Below are 19,339 nucleotides of genomic sequence, written 5' to 3'. Positions count from 1 at the left end.
CTTAGACAACAACGAAATGGTAAGTACCGAGAAGAAAATATGAAAAAGACTTTATAGATTTTATCTATGATACGAGGCAAGATCATTTCAAAGAGACACATAATTGAGTGCTAATAAAAAACCTTGCTTCTTAAAGTGACTTCTACTTCCAGAGAAGTCACAGGGAAAAACCACAGTCTCAGTTAATGCCTAACTACACTGACACTACCACAAACAACCACAAGAAAAAATAAAAGACATATTTTGGAATCTTAAAATTAGAGCTATCTGTCCAAAATCTCCACCTGAACATTGCGGGGACGGCTCTTCAAAGTATCAATGTTCTCAGCTTCAAAGCAACATCACCATAGAATAAAAGTTTGAGCAATTAAAAAAATAATAAAAACAAAAACTCTCAAGTTAAAAATGCAGCAGGAAGTCCCTAAATTATATAAATTCTGAGTAAACGTTGTAATCCAGCCCTTAAGCAGTTTAGGAGAGTAAAAGTCTCAACTAAGAGGCCCGCAGCCATGCCCTGCTACCACTCTACTCTATAAGGCATCACAAAAGGAACCGCTAACACCCTGTCACTGCTACTTCTCCACACACACAAAAATTAAACTCAGGGAAACGTGGTGGCTCTGGAGGAACTGGGGCTATGAGTCATCTCCCAACAGTACGGCGGCCCGCGCCACTTACTGTAGGGCATGGAGGCGCTGCTGGCGATGGAGGAGGCGTCGCTGCAGGTGGACGCAGGCGATGGGGGAGGCCCCATCTCTGTTTTCACGGGCTCCTGCTTACTTTCAGGCCTGAGATCAGAAATAAGAACACCCTCAGAATTAGGAAAATGAAGCAAGAGACAAGGGTCAAATGGTTTATTTTTAAGACTCTAAGTGTACTGTTCTAAGAAAATAGTACACAAGCTGGTATATTTTTAGGACACAAAGTACTGAAGGAGGTATACAATGACTACTTTTACATTATAAAGTGGGAACTACAAATGCATCCCATGAAGCAAAACAACCAGGAACAATGGTTCAGATAAGCTTATCTAAGAATAACAATAAAAGTGAAACTTTTCATTCAACACTTTCCTCATGAGCCTCAAGCGAACTAACACATTTCCCCCTTGAGTGAACCCTGACCTGGACATAGTAATTTAAGTAAACAAAAATAGTAACGTTAAATAAAATAAAACCCTACATCATTAAATTTCTTAGAATTGAGGAACCAAGAAATTTGCCTCTACAGGAATCCCTCCCACCAAAAAGGAGCTAAATTCTTCACAAAATTTCCATCCTCGGCACTTGAATTGGCAAAACCCTTTCACCTATCAAAATGCACTAAAACAACTGAGAGTACGTAAGGCAATTCCAGAAACCAGGGATGGAGCCCAGGGTAGACCCCGCACATCACACACGGGGCTCAATACCCCACACAAATAAAAAGTGAGGGAGGAGAAAGCAAATGTCACGGCTGCTAATGGACAAATATCAACCAAGATGTGAACAATATAAAGTTGAGGGTTTGAAAACAATCCCATGATGTTGCCAACCAGCTCAGTCTCCCTGAATGACCCAGTCATGAAAGCAAGACCCTCAGGGAATAGGACATACTTGGCCTCGGCTGCTTTGCTCGCTTTGTCCATGCTTTTCAAGCTCTCAGGAGAGCGGAGCTGGAAGCGACAGCTGTCATTCATGTTCCACACCGACTCCATTAAGACACCAACTTTAGGGATTCCAGCGCTAATGGAAAATGCAACTGCCCCAGCGTGATACAGAGGATTATTTCTTAAGCAGACCTAACAAAATAAAATCTCCATCAACATGACATCATTTGAGAACAACTAAGCGTATAAAAACACAATCTTACACAATCAATAAGGTCAACAATCTTATGAATGAAAGAACTCCAACAATTTGTTCATAATGTCCTCCCCAAATTAAAGAGCATGGGACCCCAACAATTTTTTTATTAACTAATAAATCCTTTTGGTATTTATTAGTAAACTCAAGCTAAGGAATTTTAAATTATCTAAATAATAAACCTTATTGTCAGCACTTTCCAAGAAAAAAAGACACTTGAAAAATAGCCAAAGGGGCTTGTCCCCACTTTTGCAAATGCCTCACTGACTAAGGGGCAGACACTGACGTCCAGGCCTGGGCCACTTGGTGGGGGCGGGGGTAAAGAGTAGGAGAGGCTCCATGGAGACAATGCAGGGCACCCACCCAGGTTTCCACTGAAAAAAGCATATAAACTTGCTTAGAGTGTCACAGGTCCTCAAAACACCCTCAAAGACACTGAAGCATGAGAAAAAAACCTTCCAGAAGATGCCTCCAGAAGCTGAAAACCATCTCGGTAACCAAAAACCAGGTCGTGAAGGCATGGGGCCTGCTGGGAGCCCAATGAACAGGAGTTTGCAGTCTTGCGTGCTGGCAGGAATTCCTGAACCTTCCATCAGACAAACTGAAAATATTTCTAGTTAGACTCCCAACTGCACTGCAGCACATGATGATCTTTCAAACCAGGTCCTGTTCCACTGGAGAACCTCCTGCCCCCTGCCCAGAGTGAGAGACAAGGCAGGGAGTGGCCCTCTCTGCTGCATCGACCCCCTAGTCCCTATTAGACCTGTGTACAGTGAAAAGAAATGTGGCTGCAGGTGAACCTCGTGCAGTTACTAACCTGGGTTCCAACTGTGATGTTCGGCATGGATGAGATACCGGCACTAGACTTGGGCTTTTTATTTTTTGCTCTTGCTTTCTCTAACATTTTTTTCCTTTGACTAAAAGGGACTACACCCCTGGGGGGGAAAAAAATGAATCTGATCAAATCCCAGTAAATAAACTGAGGTTTTTATCATTTAACCATTTCTCATTTGTTTTTCTCCAATAGTTTCATACCCTGACCACACGTTTTAATATACAATTGGATCCACTTTTATTATACTTTTAAAATTAAATCTTATAGAAAATCAATATTTTCCTCCAAATAATTATATTTCAATAGTAGTAGATCTCCCTGTATATACTGGCAAATCAAATTTACAAATATTCTTGAACAAAGAATATAGCTAATCCCTCAAAACAGAAATCATTAAATAAGGCATAAAATTCATACAATATTTTAATTATGTTTTAAAATATTTTTAAGTAGTACTACTGAATGAAAAACACATTTCAAAAAATACCTTACTTGCAATAAAGTATAAGCAAAGCACCCAGGTCTATTTTATAAAAATACTTTTTAAAACTCCCAACTGTTACATTTAGGCTGTTTCTACTTTAACTCCCAGGTGTTACATTTAGGTTGTTTCTACATAACACTTTGAACTTGGAAGCTTTCACTTTTCTCTGCATGCTCCTTTGTCCAAAGTGAATCACCTCCTCTCTACAAAACAGTATCTTCTCACTGACCTTCCAGGGCTGACACTCAAAGCACCTATCTATGGACAATGAAAAAATCGCTGATAAGAAATTCCCTCTCAGGACACTTACCACCAGTATAAATTGTTCTCTAGCTGGGCACAGGTATAAAGGGCACAACAATGTAAAGAAACAATCCGTTCTCCTTGAAGTTCTGAGTAAGTCTGTGCAGTGTGCTCTAACTTCGAAGCCACAGAACTTAAAGTTTCATCTACCCATGTAGCAACCTGAAGAATAAAGCAAAAGAGAGACCTAAATAAAACAAATCATCTCTTGGGGCCAGAGGGTATTTGCATTGCACACGGCAGCACAGGTCAATCTCCAGACTGCCATATGGTCGAAGCCCACCAGGAGTGATCCCTGAGTGCAGAGCCAGGAGTAAATTCTAGCAGCTCAGGTGCAGCCCCCAAATAAAAACAAGTCCTCTTTTCAAAACCAATAGGGGACGCATACTTGATAGACCAAGTTCTAAAAAATGCTGAGCTAAATATTTGAAGAATAATTGAGGAAAGGCTGTTCTGTTTCTTGGGACACTTTTGGCTGCTGGTGGTGGTGGTGGTGGTGGTGGTGGTGTTGGGGGTGGAAGCCAGGCTGCCTCAGGCAAAAACACCGCAAGCCATATCCCTAGTCCCAGAAAAGGTTCTCCAGAAGACTGAAACTAAAATGCCTGCTGCAACCAAATCAAAACAGTGCGCACTGAAGTAAGTATCACAGCCATCTTTAAGGCAGTGATAGAAGCAAACAATCTTGAATGACAATTTAGACTCTAAGGGCAAACTGATACCTAAGTACAACAGCCACTATTTGTCCCTGTGTCTATTACAGATTCAACATCTCTCTGTTGTCAGCAATCATCTCTTCAACCTTCTCAATGTAGAGCTATCTCTGAAGTTGGATTCAAATACGGAGCTAGGCCACCAACAAAAATTTCAACATAGGAGCATTATACCAAGGCTCTGGATAATTTTCATTTGCAAATTTAGTTAGAAAATGAAAAAAAGATTAAAGAGTCAAGGATAAAAAAATAAACAAAAATGTCACTATTATCAGTCTTTGCAGAGTGTTCCATACCTTGTTATTTTCTGTAGCTACGGTTGCTCTAATGCTATTTGCGGACAGGAGGACTATCTTTTCATTGGTTAGTCCCAAAAACGCTGCTCGTGGATGATGTAACGCAGGATTCTTTGAAAATATAAGAAAATATAAGAAAAATAATGAACATTTTATATGCTGGTAGGTAGAGCTATTCAAGGCAAGACAATATAATAAAATATAATATATACCTGTGCATTTCTGTATGGCTCCAATTCACTCCACTTCCACTGATAAAGTTCTCCCTTACTACTGACAGCCAAGAGCTCAGAATATAGAGCCCCGATGCAGATGAATTTTGTTCCATCCTATAAAGGAGAAACAGTACAATGTCATGAATGTATTTCAATTGTCAAATCTAAAGACTGAGAGGCATCATTTCCGTCCTTCCATCATATCCAGATTAATTGCGCAGTGAGCCCACAGACTACACAGATCCAAAGCCTCAGTCAGCTGCAAAGCTGTGCCAGCAGGCTTTCCCGGGACCCCCCCCCCCACCCCGGGCACCACTCCCCTGCCACTGCACAGCCTTTTCCATTTCAGAAACGCAACCGCCCGTGTCTGGTCCTCTGGCCCGATTCTTAAGGGACTCACTCTCCTTTCTGTGTTTGTTTTTGGGCCACATCCGGCAGTGTTCAGGGATCATTCCTAGAGGGACTCGGGGGATCAAAAGGGGTGCTAGGAATTGTATCAGGATCAGCTGAGTGCAAAGCAAATGCCCTAACCCCTGTACTATCTCTCTGGCCCCGGTGGACTCACTCTCCTTGATCAAGTTGTTCAATAAGACTGTCCCTGACCACATAGTCTGCTCACTGAGATACAATCTTTATCCTACTCACCACAGTAGCCACAGCTCAAAACACAGTACACCTCACAAGTAAGTGCTCAATAAATATGCTGACTAAATAAAAGGGGAGGTGGTGTCAGAGAGAGCTGGAGCTGCGAACAGTGAGTGTAAAAAACCCAAAAATTTCTCCTATGCAGGCTCTTCCAAGCTGCTGATATAAGTGTATTTTCATAAAGCAAACATCAGCTGCAAGATAATGCACATGCAATGAACTGGACTGCAATTATAAAATTACCAGGAACATGATTTCTGTTAATATACAACAAATATCTGAATTGTGACATCACCCTGACTTAACCTACTCAACCAGAAAACAGACTCCCGAAGTTGCCTTTATGAAAAACCACTGTCTCCCTCCCCTTTTCTTCCCTCCTCTTCTGCGTAAAGGTAACCCCCAAATCCTTCTAGAACCCCACCTCTCCTTCAGCTGCTCACGGCAACTACCGTGGGTTCCGGCATGGTTTCCCCCAGCACCTGGCAGAGCAGCATACGTGCCCAAGCCACAAGTTCCAGCCGCCAGACCTTGTCGCCTGAACTCCTGCACAACACGTCTCCCCTACCTCGCCCCTCCATCCTCAACAACCCTCCTACCTAGGGGCACTTATCTCAGACCCCCCACAGTCCCCTCTCCTGCTGTTGTGCCTGCGTCCCCCAAAATCCAATACGAGCCAATGCCAGGCTCCGGAGTCAAGATCTCAGTATTTCTCCCCGTCCCCTTCCCCGCCCCCCAACGTTTCCTTCCTTTGGTACAGCAAGCCACACCAAAGCCCACCAATCCACCTCACTGTGTGGCTTTCCCAGGACACTGATGGCTTCCTAGTAACCAGCCAACATCCTGCCTCCTGGGCAGCCTGGCCCACCAACCTGCCCCGCCTCTTCCCCATGCAGCAGCACATCAGGCACTCACCGCCCACCAACATCACAGCCGTCCAGATGCCAGGCCCGCAGTGGATCTCTGCAGTGTCTGCAGTACTTTCTGATCAACACCTGCTGAACCTGAGCACCCTCTGCCCGGTCCCTCGGAAGCCTCGAAAGCAGCACCTTCAGTCTAGTACCCGTCACCCGCTGCATGGGGAGGGGCCCTCCAGGCACCCAAGCTATGCTGCGCATTCTCAAAGAGCAGCCTGGAGACTGAGGCAGCACACTCCTGTACCTCCAGGGAAAGCCTGTCCCCACACACACCAGGGCCAAGCCTGCACCCTTCACAAACGCCCTGAAAACCTGTTACAGACAACAGTGGATGAACGGTTCAGCCAGCCACCAAGCAAGACAGGAAAATCACCTCATCTCCTGCCCGCTCTGGCTTATATGTAGAGAACTGCAAAAGTATCAAATAATGAAAACTATTTTAACGTGCCCATTTTCCAAGGTCACATAAAACCATGTTTTTGTTGTTTTAATGAACTACTTTAGCTTCTTTTTATTTTTTTTTCCTTTTTGAGTTACACCCAATGCTGCATAGGGGTCACTCCTGGCTCTGCACTCAGGAATTACTTCTGGTGGTGCTCAGGGGACCATATGGGATGCTGGGAATTGAACCTGGGTCAGCCCTGTGCAAGGCAAATAAATGTCCTACCCACTGTGCTATCACTCCAGCCCCTACTCTAGCTTCTTTAGAGGAAGCTGGGGTCCAGTGGAAGCACATCAGCAGGCGGTTATCCATGGGGCTGGGCCCTTCGGCTGGAATACAAAGAATGCAACTGCACGTGGTGAACTGCCTCTGCCGTGAGCGTCACTCCTCTTTGGCTACCCGCTCCTCTCATGGCCAGAGAAACAAAACAAAGGGCAGTTCTACTAGTCAAAGGGCAGGTGGCAATAAATCTTATTCCCCGAGAGCACATGAAAGGAAATCCAGAAAACTTAAATTCAGATATAACTGCAATGGTGCTGACTTGCTGGATCAATGTCTGCTCCTCCATCACCTACCTACAGTAAAACCTTCCCAAGGTCTTCTCAAATACTTACAGATAAGAAGTCAAATGGTTCCCTTGCAAAATCTCAATTTAGTTCCCGGAGATTAACTTCGCACAGACTTCGACTTCAGTTCTGTTTTCCCTATGACCCCTACCACCAGGGTGTCTGTTACTTATCTCTTAACTTGGCATTGGACTTTGGACACTGCTGCTACACAGTTGTTCCTTTCCTTAGATTCTTGTTGAAGACTGATATAAATACAGAGATGCTTACAACTTACATACAGATATTTGGCAAGAAAGAACAGAAGTTCCAGTCTAATTGCAAAAGATGATTGAGAATGAAAATAAGTTATTGTAAACCTTAAATTTTCACCTAGTCAAAGTAACCGTATTATCAAAGTTATTAGCAGAAACAGTACAACATCCAAAGAGAGGTAGGGGCAGGAGAGGCAGGGAGGGGAGAGGAAAAACAGTAAGATCCTATTTGGGGTGAAAGCCACTGTTCAGAAATGGCACAGGTGTGGCTGGCCAAAAAAAAAAACGAGGGCTTGGATTTAGGAGTGCATCCATGCCCATGACGACCTTCACTTAGCACCCCAAAAAAACAGGATGCCTGTTACCTTCCTTCCTGCTACAAGCTCAGAAAGGCAGGGGATTCTGGTGTGCGACTTCCCTTGGGCCCAAATCTACACACTCAGAAAACCTGGTCCAAGAAACTCCCTTCCCACATGCACTCAGAAGTGCCCTTCATGGAGCATGGATCAGTCCATTCTCCTGGTTCTTTAGCCGCCACAGGTATTCACTCGCCTATTCCCACAAGGAGAAAGCCATATTCTCCTCCCTCCCCCTGACAATCCCACAAGGAGAAAGCCATATTCTCCCCACTACCCCTCCAGAGGAAACCTGGGAAGGTTCAAGAATTTGTCTCCCAGTACACGGCAGAGCAAGGCCAAGCCCTACAGCTGGCTCCAGCCACTGCCTAGATAACAGCTCTGCGTGGCGCCTGGGATCACCTGAGAACGCTCGTCCTCAATCCCCCGGGGAAACTTATAGAGTATTAATACTTTCCTGCCTTCCAACAAACTCCTGCCCTCACACCTACAGACAGTGAGCAGAAAGCCTTTCACACAATCTATGCTTGACCCAGCACACACTCAGCATTGACTGCGTACATCCCACTTCTCTCCCTTATCACCTCTCAATCATGCTTTCATACTAGTTTTGACACTTAACTCAAAGAATAATTCAAGGAACTACTTAAAATTTAAGGTAATCTTAAATATTTGCAGCTAAAGGTTGTACTATAAAGGCTTAAATAAAAGAGACCACTCTATAATTAAAGGAACTTAGTTTTATTAGCCCATGAAATGATGAAATAGCGAAGTGGCCACTCCTCTAAGTAGATGAAGAGAGTGTTGATCCTAAGGAACTGGCCAGCAGCACCCCTCATGATGGAGACTACAGCACTAAGCAATGTGGAGCTCGGGGCACAACCTGCTTAGGGAGCCGAGCTCGGATCCCTGGCTCCTGCAGGGCAGGTCACCTCCCTGAAGTCCTGTGTGCAGACACCCCAGCTCCCCATACTCCCTAACACCCCAATTTGTCTTCCACGTGTACTATTTGTCATGGGCACCTGGCTGTGAATATGCTGTCCTGGGTTACCTGACCCTTTTAGAGCCCTCCGACTCGCCCTATGGGTCCTGACAACAAGCATCCAATTCAGTCCTGACAACAAGCATCCAATGGCATTTCCTGACAACTGTGACAACACGCAACAGTCTTTTCTAACATCTAAGGTTCGATCAGAAACTAATAAGGCATGGTTCTTTTTCTATCACAATATTTTATACTACATGTCTAATATACTTTAAAAGGTCAAGGTAGAATACGCTGTTTCACATAACACTATTTCTCCGTCTGTCACTCAGGAGAGACACAGCAACAAGGATGGGCTGCAGTGCCTTAGGAACTATCTCTGTAAACAAGCCGTGCCTAACATCCCGCACTAACAGCCGCCTAAGTCCAACAAAGGGGACACTGGCCAGGGAAAGCCTGCTAATCTGGTACTACTGAAAATGTTTTCTCTAATGAAAAACAATACACAATAAAGAAGCCAAGATGCAAGCAGATGCAAAAGCAGACCTGGGAGTCCTGGGCCAGAGAGACAGCTCAGTGGGTAGGATGTTTGCTTGCACATGGCTGACCCCGGTTCAATCCCCTACATCCCATATGGCCCCCCAAGCACTACCAGGAGTAACCCTGAACACTGCCAGGTGTGCCGTGTCGTGCCGTGTCCCCCCCCTTCCAACCTCCACCCCCACCCCAAGACCCTGAGTCCTCTATTGCTTCTCACTAACATGAACACCACAGTTCCAACACTGACACACAGATGCAGGGAACTCAGCGTCTGAGTTCACATAAAAAGCAAACAGTCCAATGGCTGCAACACTCCTCCACACCATATGAAGAAAAGTACAACAGGGAACTTTTCTAGTTCTATGGAAGTAAAAGAATTCATTCAGGGAAAGTATGTCAGCTGCCAAAGAAAACAGAATATCCTTTAGCTTACAAAGAGACTAATTAAAATTCAGGTTCCTTCTTGCACTGAAGTTTTCCACATGAGCTGAATACAGAGAGAAATCAAGTACATCGAGATTCACAACAACTATGAAAATTAAAATCAGATTTTCTTTAGGCATTAAGTTTTAACTTCAAAAAAATCAATTTATTAGAACCCTTTTGTCTACTACAGATTAAGGTCAAAATTCTTTCACTTCTACTTAAGGAGCCTATGAGGTGCATTCTCATCACAGAATGAAACCCACAGACTACCACACACACTGGCACCGTCTCACTTGGTGGCAGTGAGTCTGAAAAGTCTGGATCAATATGACAACCTCCCTCCCCCGGGAGCTTACTAGGAGGACGCCCCCAACCATCCTCTCCAGCCGGCTCTATCTCCTCAGGCACTGGAAGCAAAAGTGATGAATGCCAGACTCGCTGCCAGAGCAGAGGACAGCTGACACATTCAAGAAACACATCCTCCCCCTTGCTTTGGCATGAATGCATCTATCAGAGGCCACAAACTGGGCCTCAAAAATTGAGGCCCACTTGACACCTAAAAGCCAATCTCTTGGGCTGGAGGGATAGACAGTGCAGGCAGGACACCCGGGTCCAAGTTCCAACCCACTGCTCCCACTTGCAACTTCCATTGAAATAATTAAAAAAAAAAAAAAATTAAAGGAAGAATCTCACAAGAAAAAGGCAAGCATAATTATCGGTCCTAACTAAGTGAAGTCCCAAAAATGAACATCATTGTATTATCTGGACCTACCATTCGACTTCTCTTATTTCAAGTAGAGGAGGAAAAAAACATCACGGAACATAAATATGATTCACATAATTTATATAAAGACTATTTATATTTTTAAACAAAACAAAAGCAGCACTGTGTTTTCCTTAAAATGATAGCCCCAAGGTCTGTGGCAGAGCAGAAGCTCTGAGCCAAGGGGATGGTCAGCAGAAACCCACCAACGTGGGAAGGAGGGGAGGTTCAAATACCTTATCAGGCCACCACTGTAGGTCCTCCCCCAGGGACACCGGGCTCTGAGCAGGCGCGCTCTTCTTGTCCACGTTTGGCTCTCCTTCTTTGCTGGTAGAGCCCCTTTCAGTATCAAATGAGGCTCCATCAAGCCACCTCCGTTCACGTAAACGTAAAACAGACTCACGTTCACGCAACAGCTCAGAGTCTCTCTCTAAGGGAAGAAGGAGAACTGGTATGCAATTGGGTCACACCAGTGGGATAAAAGTAAGCCACTCTCTAGTAAAGACCCTTCAGGTGCAACTAACAGCAGTTATCTACTCATAATAATGTCATATAAGGTAGTTCTAATAAGCCTGCAACATTCAAAATGGTTATTCTTTCAAGTGAATCGATGAAAATGATGAACTAGCTTTTCTAAGAACTATGCTGAAGCAGACTTCTGAATCCAATTAAGTAATGTTTTTGTTCTGCACCTGCAGTGGTCTAGTGCCACCAGGGCCACTTCCAGTGGTGCAAGGGGCAAGGGGCAATGTGATGCCAGGGATAGAAGCCAGGCCCACATGCCTGTAAGAGGTGTGCTCTGCCACTGGAGCCACGTACCACCCAGTGCCTTCTAAAACAGGTTTGGAGGGCACAACTGCTTTATGTAAGCAGGATTTGAACTATCAACATGGAGTTAAAAGGGGCTGGAGTGATAGCGCAGCAGACAGGGCACTTGCCTTGCACACGGCTCACCCAGGTTCAATCCTCAGCACCCTATATGGTGCTGCCAGATATAATCTCTGAGCACAGAACCAGGTAAAAGCCCCGAGCACAGTCAGTTATGGCCCCAAAACAGAACAACAACAAAAAAGAAATTTGAGAAGGTTAAAATACAAATCCACTAACTACAAATTTTCCTATTTAGAATCTTATAGACTGGACTATCTCACAATGTTTGAAAAATCCACCTTTTTTTCCCCTTTTACGATTCTTTATAGAATTATTTTCAGGGCAGGAAATATGTTCAGCAGGATGAGCACTGTCAGGAGTAGCCCCGGAGCACTGCTAGCATGGCCCAAAAGCCAGAAGAAAGAAAACGTTTTCTCACAAAACTGGCTTCCTTCGCAGCTAGCCTATGAACTCTGCAAAGCCCATGCTATTTAAGTTTACTCTTACACTATTTTTTTAAAATAGTAAGGATCAGAATCAATAGTAAGTTTAATCATGTGCAGACCAAAAATAAAAATGTTCAAGCACCATAAATCTCATAGTCTGAACTCAGTAATAAGTGTAGGAAAAGAAGAAGGAAGACATGCAAAAGGACATGTCCTTGCTTTATGTCAAATATCTGATAATTCACTTAAGACAGGAAAGAAAGTACCCATTTAAAAAATCTTTAAAGAAATTATATTATAGGTTCATTATCTTTAGATCACCATGTTTGTTATTTTGAAATCCTTTTTTAAAGTACTGTGTATTTACAGCAAGGTCTTACTATAACAAGGCATCATTTCCAAGTTTACTATTGATTGGTATGTAGTTGATTCTTATCGCCATTTTTTTAACTGAGCAATTTTATATTCCAGAAAGTACAAATGCTGACTTAACAAAGTGAAAAATGCAAGCTGAATCTATACAATGTCTTACAGAGAAAGGCTTATACGCATTATTCAAAATCTTTCTAATCTTTACTATACACCCCACCTTTTAAGGATTTCAAACTTGAAGAGTATTTTTAACAAATGATGTTAAAAAACATTTCTATGTTACTGGCCGATTTTATTGCAATAGCTTTTTCATATTCTGCTGTGCAACCTAATCAGGATTTAAAACGAGTATGTACTTTCAAAAATAAAATCAAAGAAAGACTTCTGAATGCTGCATGTCAATATAAAGTAAAATTCGCTTTTAGTTAAGAATCCGATGTTCTACACTGCGGGTAAGGAAGATCATTTCTAAAGTATGACTGGGGTCTTCGAAATCTAAAATAATCTTAATCTTAATGTCAGAAACACATGATTCCAGCTCCCCTAACATTAAAAGTATGAATACAGGCAATTCTACAACTATCTCTTCATACGGCCAACCAGTGATCAGAAGGAAAGAAATGCAAAATTACCTCGAGATGAGCCTAGCCTGGAGAGTGAGGAACGACGAAAAGAAGGGTAACCGAAATAACTGATATCCTCAGAGAACATGGCATCTGCATCGATGATGACACTAGGGTGGGCAGAGTGGATGTCTGCATCCAGAAGGGACATAAGATCCTCTATAAAGAGAAACAAATACACATGAAGCAACTAAGGAGGAAATACCTGCAATGACACAATCCCGGAAAACAGAACCAGTTTAAAGTCGGGAACTCACTACGGAGATAACCTGAGCGAGAGAGCAATATAAAGAGCTATGAAATAAGCTCTTTATATTGAGAGTATTAACTTGGGTTAAAAAGTGGTCATACAGGGGCTGGAGTGATAGCATAGCGGGTAGGGCGTTTGCCTTGCACTCGGCCAACCCAGGTTCAAATCCCAGCATCCCATATGGTCCCCTGAGCACCGCCAGGAGTAATTCCTGAGTGCAGAGCCAGGAGTAACCCCTGTGCATCTCCAGGTGTGACCCAAAAACCAAAAAAAAGAAAAAAAAAAGCGGTCATACATGGGCAAACTCTACTGTGTAAGAAACTCTACTCCTTCATTGAAACTGAGAGTATTAACATGGATTTGGGGACCAGAAAGATAGTACAGCAGGGAGGGTGTTTGCCTTGAACACGGCCGACCCGGGTTGAATCCCCAGCATCCCTTCTAGTCCCTTAAGCACTGCCAGGAATAATCCCTAAGTGCAGAGCCAGGTATCACCTAGAAACCATGCCCACCCCCCAAAGAAGAATATTAACCTAAATTTTAATGAACGTCAAATGCAGAGGCACTGCTTGAGTTATCGATTAAATAACCGTAAGAAAAAAGAACCATGTGTTAAGTCACTTGTAAAGCACAGAGATAATTTCCCCGTTTTCCCTATGAGACGTCTCCGTGAAATCAGATACATTACCCAGTATGCCACAAAGAATGGGCAGGAGAGCCAATTTTTGAGACCTCTGATACCTACTGAAAACCCCAGAGCCAAGAATCCAGCGGCCCCACTGACCTCCGGGCAAGTAAGATTCACTGGCTGTGTCGTCGCCGTCATCGCCATCTTCATCATCTCGGCTCAGCAGGTTGTTGACAGCGAGGTTGACGTCGAGATTTGTTCGCTGGAGTTCCCGAATAATGACACTTCTGGACTTGCCTTGTAAAACCACCTGGGCCTAAGATAAAAAGGAAAGGGGCTGCTCCAGCGCTCCTGGTTGTAATCTTTGGTGAGAGTAGCTCTCTGGACCCTAGAATGGAGAGGAAGGCTGTGACGCCCCCACTGTGGCCTCAGGGCAGGGCCATACCTGTGAGATCAGCTCCTCGGGGATGACGGACGCAGGGATGACAGGCTGCGGCTGGCTGCCCAGGAGCCCGGATCCTCGGTCTCGGCCTGTCCGAATGACTCGCGTCTGGCGGCGGGAGTCCCGAGCCCCTGCCGATGACCTGCCAGAGGAACCCCCTCCACTGCCGCCCACTCCGGAACTCCAGCGGCTCCTGAAGGGGGAGAATTGGCGTTTTTAATGGTGCAGCCGTGCTTGATCCTTCTTCTCACAGTACAGTACTCCACTGCGCAAATCCACCATTATTTTGCAGCTATCTGCGTGCCTGAAGGCCCGGGGCTGTTGCTGTGTATTGCCAGGCAGCCAGTCTGGGCACAGCTGCGAGAAGGCCAGGGGACAGATGGGCCTGTGACCAGCCCCATAGCCCACAGCACAGTCAGAAACTTCACCCACCAGGAGAGGTCTTTAAGGAAAGCTTATTATGGATTTCGCTTTCAATGTCTTCTTAACAGTTACTTATCTAAATGGTGCAAAATTTCGTATTGCAATTTGAGCTTGAGGAAAATAACTTACTATTCTTAAATGCTTAAGTATGAAAATTTATTTTTTTACAAAATAAAACGCATACTTCGGCATCTCAAAATCTTTTTAAAAAACTACTTTCTGGTTGTGGAGCTAGAATTACAGAGCACAGAGTCTTCCCATGGAAGACAGTCAGATTTAACTACCCACATTCTATTAACACAAATGTCAAAATTCAGAGTTAGGACTCAAAGTTCCCTGCTTGGAATCCAACATTTCTTTGCCAAAGCAACAGTTCATTAATAGTGAACTCTATTAACTACCTCGAGCAGAGAAAGCTACCCTTCTAGAACTTTATTCATTCTGAACTTGTAAAGGGCGTTCGTGGTTGCTGTGCACCTCCCGGCCCTCACAGAAGCAGCAGGCGGAGGTGGAATATGCTACACTGGTCAGGTCCTGCCTGGGGCCCACAGACCACACTGACCTTGTCAATTATCACAAGCGCAGTCTCTTGAACGTGAACCTAATCCCTACAGGTGGTTCCATCTACAATGACCAGGAATCCGAGATTTAAGGAGTAGAGTTTCTTACACAGTAGAGTTTGCCCATGTATGACCACTTTTTAACCCAAGAAATGCAACTGAGAGATTCCTGATACAGCAGGTTCAGAATTGACTTTTGGTGGGTGAGTACTCAGAAACCTTGCCAGATTTTTTTGTAGCCCTCACATTCAGTTATGGGACTGTGACCTAGGGTTTAAGAAAGGCCTAGGGAAATACTTGACCCCTTACCCTGTGCTTCACTGCCCTCCCCCAAAGCCAAACCTGCCACCTCCACTGCTGGCTGACTTTAAACCGGACAGCCAGCCTTCTCTTCCCCAAGGCCCAGCAGCGCCCCAGGTGCAGAGTCTGAGTGTGTGCCCAGCCCTCTGCAGGCCACAGAGCGCAAGCAACTCCAGCCCACCCCACTAGCAGCTGAGCCTGAGCACAACAGGGGCACTGCAACTTGAGGATGGACAAGCACCACGACCCCTGACCATCACATATGTAAGCACTGCAGCCACTTTAGTAGGTACAACTGTAACTCGTGTTTCAGCTGAGAGCGACCTCCAGTGGGCACGTGTGCAAGCATTGCAGTCACAGGCCTGCCAGCCTCAGGGAGCACTGCGGTGCTGGTGAGACCCTCCCAACAAAGACCACCACCGCTAACAATATGAGGGTACCACAGCCAGGCACAGAGGTGACCACCAGTCACATCAGTAAAAGGGACGGAAGGGACACATATCAGGTTTAGTCTATAAAGTAGTGGCTATTCTCAAGTAGACATTAAACTGATTTTCTCTCTCCTCATCAACTTGAAAGAGCAAATCTAACCTAAACAAAAATTTAGTTCCCACAAAAGACAGAGGGGAAAAAAATCTCCAGAAAATAGGCCTAAAGTTTTTTAAAGGTTTTACACCCCTGATAAATTATCAATGCATTTTTATGCAGTTATCTAAATGTGTCACCTGGTGATTGGTAAAGAATTTTGGAGAAAAACAGTATCCTTTGTGCTGCTGGCTGCAGTATCATCACTAACTTCAGTTATGTAACATTTTATAACTGTACTGGGGAAAAAAATCAGTCACAAACCAAAAGAAAAACAGAGACGTTAGAAGTACACGATATTAGCAACAATAAAGTTAGAAAAGCAATCTATTTACAATAATATGAAAACCAATGAAATACTTAGAAATAAATCTAACCAAAAAAGCAAAAGATCTGTACACGATTTTAGATCCTGTGCTTAGGAATCCTGACTCTGTGCTTAGTAATCACTCTTGGTGGGGCTCAAGACCACACATGTTACTGGGAATTAAATCCAAGTTGGCTGCATGTAAGGCAAGTGCCCTAACCACTCCACTTAACTATCTCACCAGCACCAAAGGACTTGGATACTGAACACTACTGAAGACAGACGGGAAAAACCAAGAACACAAATAAATGCAAAGATATCCTGTTCAGCCGGTGCTAGAGAGTCTTCTACTGTTAAGATATCTATTCTACTCAAAACAATCTACAAATTAATTGCACTCCCATAAAAAAATCAAAGCTGTCTTTGACTGAAATGCATGTGTTCACCCTGAAATTCATAGAATCATAAGTGATCTCAAACAGCAAACATTATTTTTCAAAAGTAACAAACCAATCGTAGCACTCAAACTTCATTATTTCAAAACATCATTACAAAGCTACAGTAATTAAAAGAGTGTGGTACTTTCAAAAGGACAAAGACCAGTGAAATGAAACAGGAAAGTCCAAAATGAAGCCTATCTCTAAAGTCAAATGGCCTTCAATGTGGAAAATGGGATGCCATATGCACAAGAATTCAATTTACCATACAGCCTCCACCACACACACAAAGTCAAAGCACAGAACCAGAGAGTTAAGTACAGTAGTAAGGTGCTTACCTTGCACACAGCTGACCCAGGCACTGCATATGGCACTGCATATTCCACACCCTCCCTCAACCCCAGAAGGACAGACTCCTGAGCAGACAGGTATAACACCCAAGCCCAAACCAAACAACAACAACTCACAAAAAACCAAGAGACCCGAAATGATAGATTCTCTGGAAGAAGCAGAAAAGACTTCACAACACTAAGCCTGGTATAGCCCATGGCCATGAAAGCATAAGCAAAGACAGATCAATGAAACCATGTCAAACCTACAACTGTTTGGCCTCAAAGGACATAGCAAGAATGATACATAAACCATAGAATGGCAGAAAACATTTGCAGATTATGCATCTGTAAGGGGCTAATATCCGAAATATATGCAGAGTACCAAAGTACCAGAGGTTCCTCCAAAATTAAAAATCAGGGGCTGGAGTGATAGCACAGCGGGTAGGATGTTTGCCTTGCACACGGCCGGCCTGAGTTCGATTCCCAGCATCCCATATGGTCCCCTGAGCACAGCCAGGAGTAATTCCTGAGTGCATGAGCCAGGAGTGACCCCTGTGCATCGCCGGGTGTGACCCAAAAACAAAACAAACAAAAAAAAATTAAAAATCAAAGGACACAGACCCAGAAATCCCACATTTATATAACAATTCTACTATATACCCAGAAGAATTATTTTGGGATTTTTGTCCTTTTTTTTTCTTTCTTTAAACCCAAAATAACTGAAAGCAGAATCTCAATGAGAGATTTACACACAATGTTCAAGCAGCACAGTACACACAATCCCGGGTGGATTCAACATCAATGTTCATCCAAGGATGAATGGACAAAGAAAGTGCATGTGCAGGGCAATGCAGCAATAGTACAGCATGTAAGGGGCTTGCCTTGCACACAGCTGAACTGGGTCAGACCCCCTGTATACCATAGGGTCCCCTGAGCCTACCATGAGTGACTTCTGAACATAGTCATGAGTAAGCCCTGAGTATCACCAAAAAAAGGAGAAAAAAAAGGACGTGTGTAAACCAAATACAAACATGCATGTGTGCACACACATGGATATTATACAGCATTATTAAAAAAAAAAAGTAGACGACATCTGGGCTGCAGTGATAGTACAGTGGCTAGGGCACTTGCCTTGCATGCAGCTGACCAGGGTTTAATCCCCAGAATCCCATATGGCTCCCGCAGCCCCTCAGGGAGTTAATCCTGAGTGCAGAGCCAGGATTTACCCCTAACCACTGCTGGGTGTGGCTCCCAAAACACAAAAAACAAAAAAAGAAGAAATCTGTCCTATTACAGCACTTGAAGCACTAAGTTAAAAGAATAAAAACCTCTCACAAAAAAAAAAAAAAAAAACAGCACTCATTGCACTTACATTAGGGACCACGTCAAAGGTCTGCGTGGGAGAGGGGTAAAGGAGAGCTGTTGAATGGGTATGAAATTTCAATTTCCCAGAATGAATGAAAAAATTGTGGAGGGAACAGAGATATAATCCAGTAAAACAGGGCCCTTGCTTTGCACATGTTGACTGGGGTCTGATCCCGGGCACCGTGTGGTTCTCAGATACACCAGGAGTGATCCCCAGAGTTCAGAGCCAGAAGGAAACCCTGACCATTGCCACATGTAGCTTCAAAATTGGGGGGGGGGGGGTCAGGGGGTCAGGGGGAGTGGTAATCTATTTCACAACAATGTAAATATACTTAATACTATACTGAAGTACATACTTTAAAATGTTGCGATTATCTTTTAGCAAGGGGTTGGAGCGATAGCACAGCGGGTAGGGCGTTTGCCTTGCACGCGGCCGACCCGGATTTGATTCCTTCGTCCCTCTCAGAGAGCCTGGCAAGCTACCGAGAGTATCCCACCTGCACGGCAGAGCCTGGCAAGCTACCCGTGGTGTATTCAATTCAATATGCCAAAAACAGTAACAAGTCTCACAATGGAGATGTTATTGGTGTCTGCTTGAGCAAATTGATAAACAACAGGACAACAGTGCTACAACAGTGCTACAGTGCTATCTTTTAGCATGGGGACAGGAGGGGAGGCCCTCCCCAACTGTGTGCAAATCCACTCCAATCACACTTGGCGCTAGGGCCCACTACATGGTAATGTTGGGGGGGTGCTGCTGGAGGACACCCAGCTCTAGAATTAACTCCCTGATTACTACCAGGAATCTTTTCAAGACA

At 44.1% G+C, this 19,339-nt stretch overlaps 1 protein-coding gene across 1 annotated transcript in view; it reads right to left on the bottom strand.

Annotated features, from left to right (window-relative positions):
• Window positions 1-19,339, bottom strand: part of UBR5 (ubiquitin protein ligase E3 component n-recognin 5) — a 120,509-nt gene that overhangs the window by 59,833 nt on the left and 41,337 nt on the right. Inside the window, exons 6-15 of the mRNA XM_055129363.1 lie at window positions 14,216-14,405; window positions 13,927-14,086; window positions 12,902-13,051; window positions 10,818-11,029; window positions 4,685-4,801; window positions 4,473-4,583; window positions 3,474-3,628; window positions 2,662-2,779; window positions 1,596-1,780; window positions 679-788 (exon numbers count right to left, since the gene is read on the bottom strand). Of these exons, the coding sequence (XP_054985338.1) occupies window positions 679-788; window positions 1,596-1,780; window positions 2,662-2,779; window positions 3,474-3,628; window positions 4,473-4,583; window positions 4,685-4,801; window positions 10,818-11,029; window positions 12,902-13,051; window positions 13,927-14,086; window positions 14,216-14,405 (1,508 nt within the window). The remainder of the gene's footprint in view (window positions 1-678; window positions 789-1,595; window positions 1,781-2,661; window positions 2,780-3,473; window positions 3,629-4,472; window positions 4,584-4,684; window positions 4,802-10,817; window positions 11,030-12,901; window positions 13,052-13,926; window positions 14,087-14,215; window positions 14,406-19,339) is intronic.

Source organism: Sorex araneus, chromosome 2 (assembly GCF_027595985.1).
Source record: "Sorex araneus isolate mSorAra2 chromosome 2, mSorAra2.pri, whole genome shotgun sequence".
In the NCBI taxonomy this organism is placed as follows: domain Eukaryota; kingdom Metazoa; phylum Chordata; class Mammalia; order Eulipotyphla; family Soricidae; genus Sorex; species Sorex araneus.
Note: the sequence above shows the minus strand (reverse complement) of the source record. Positions and strands in the feature narration are given on the sequence as shown.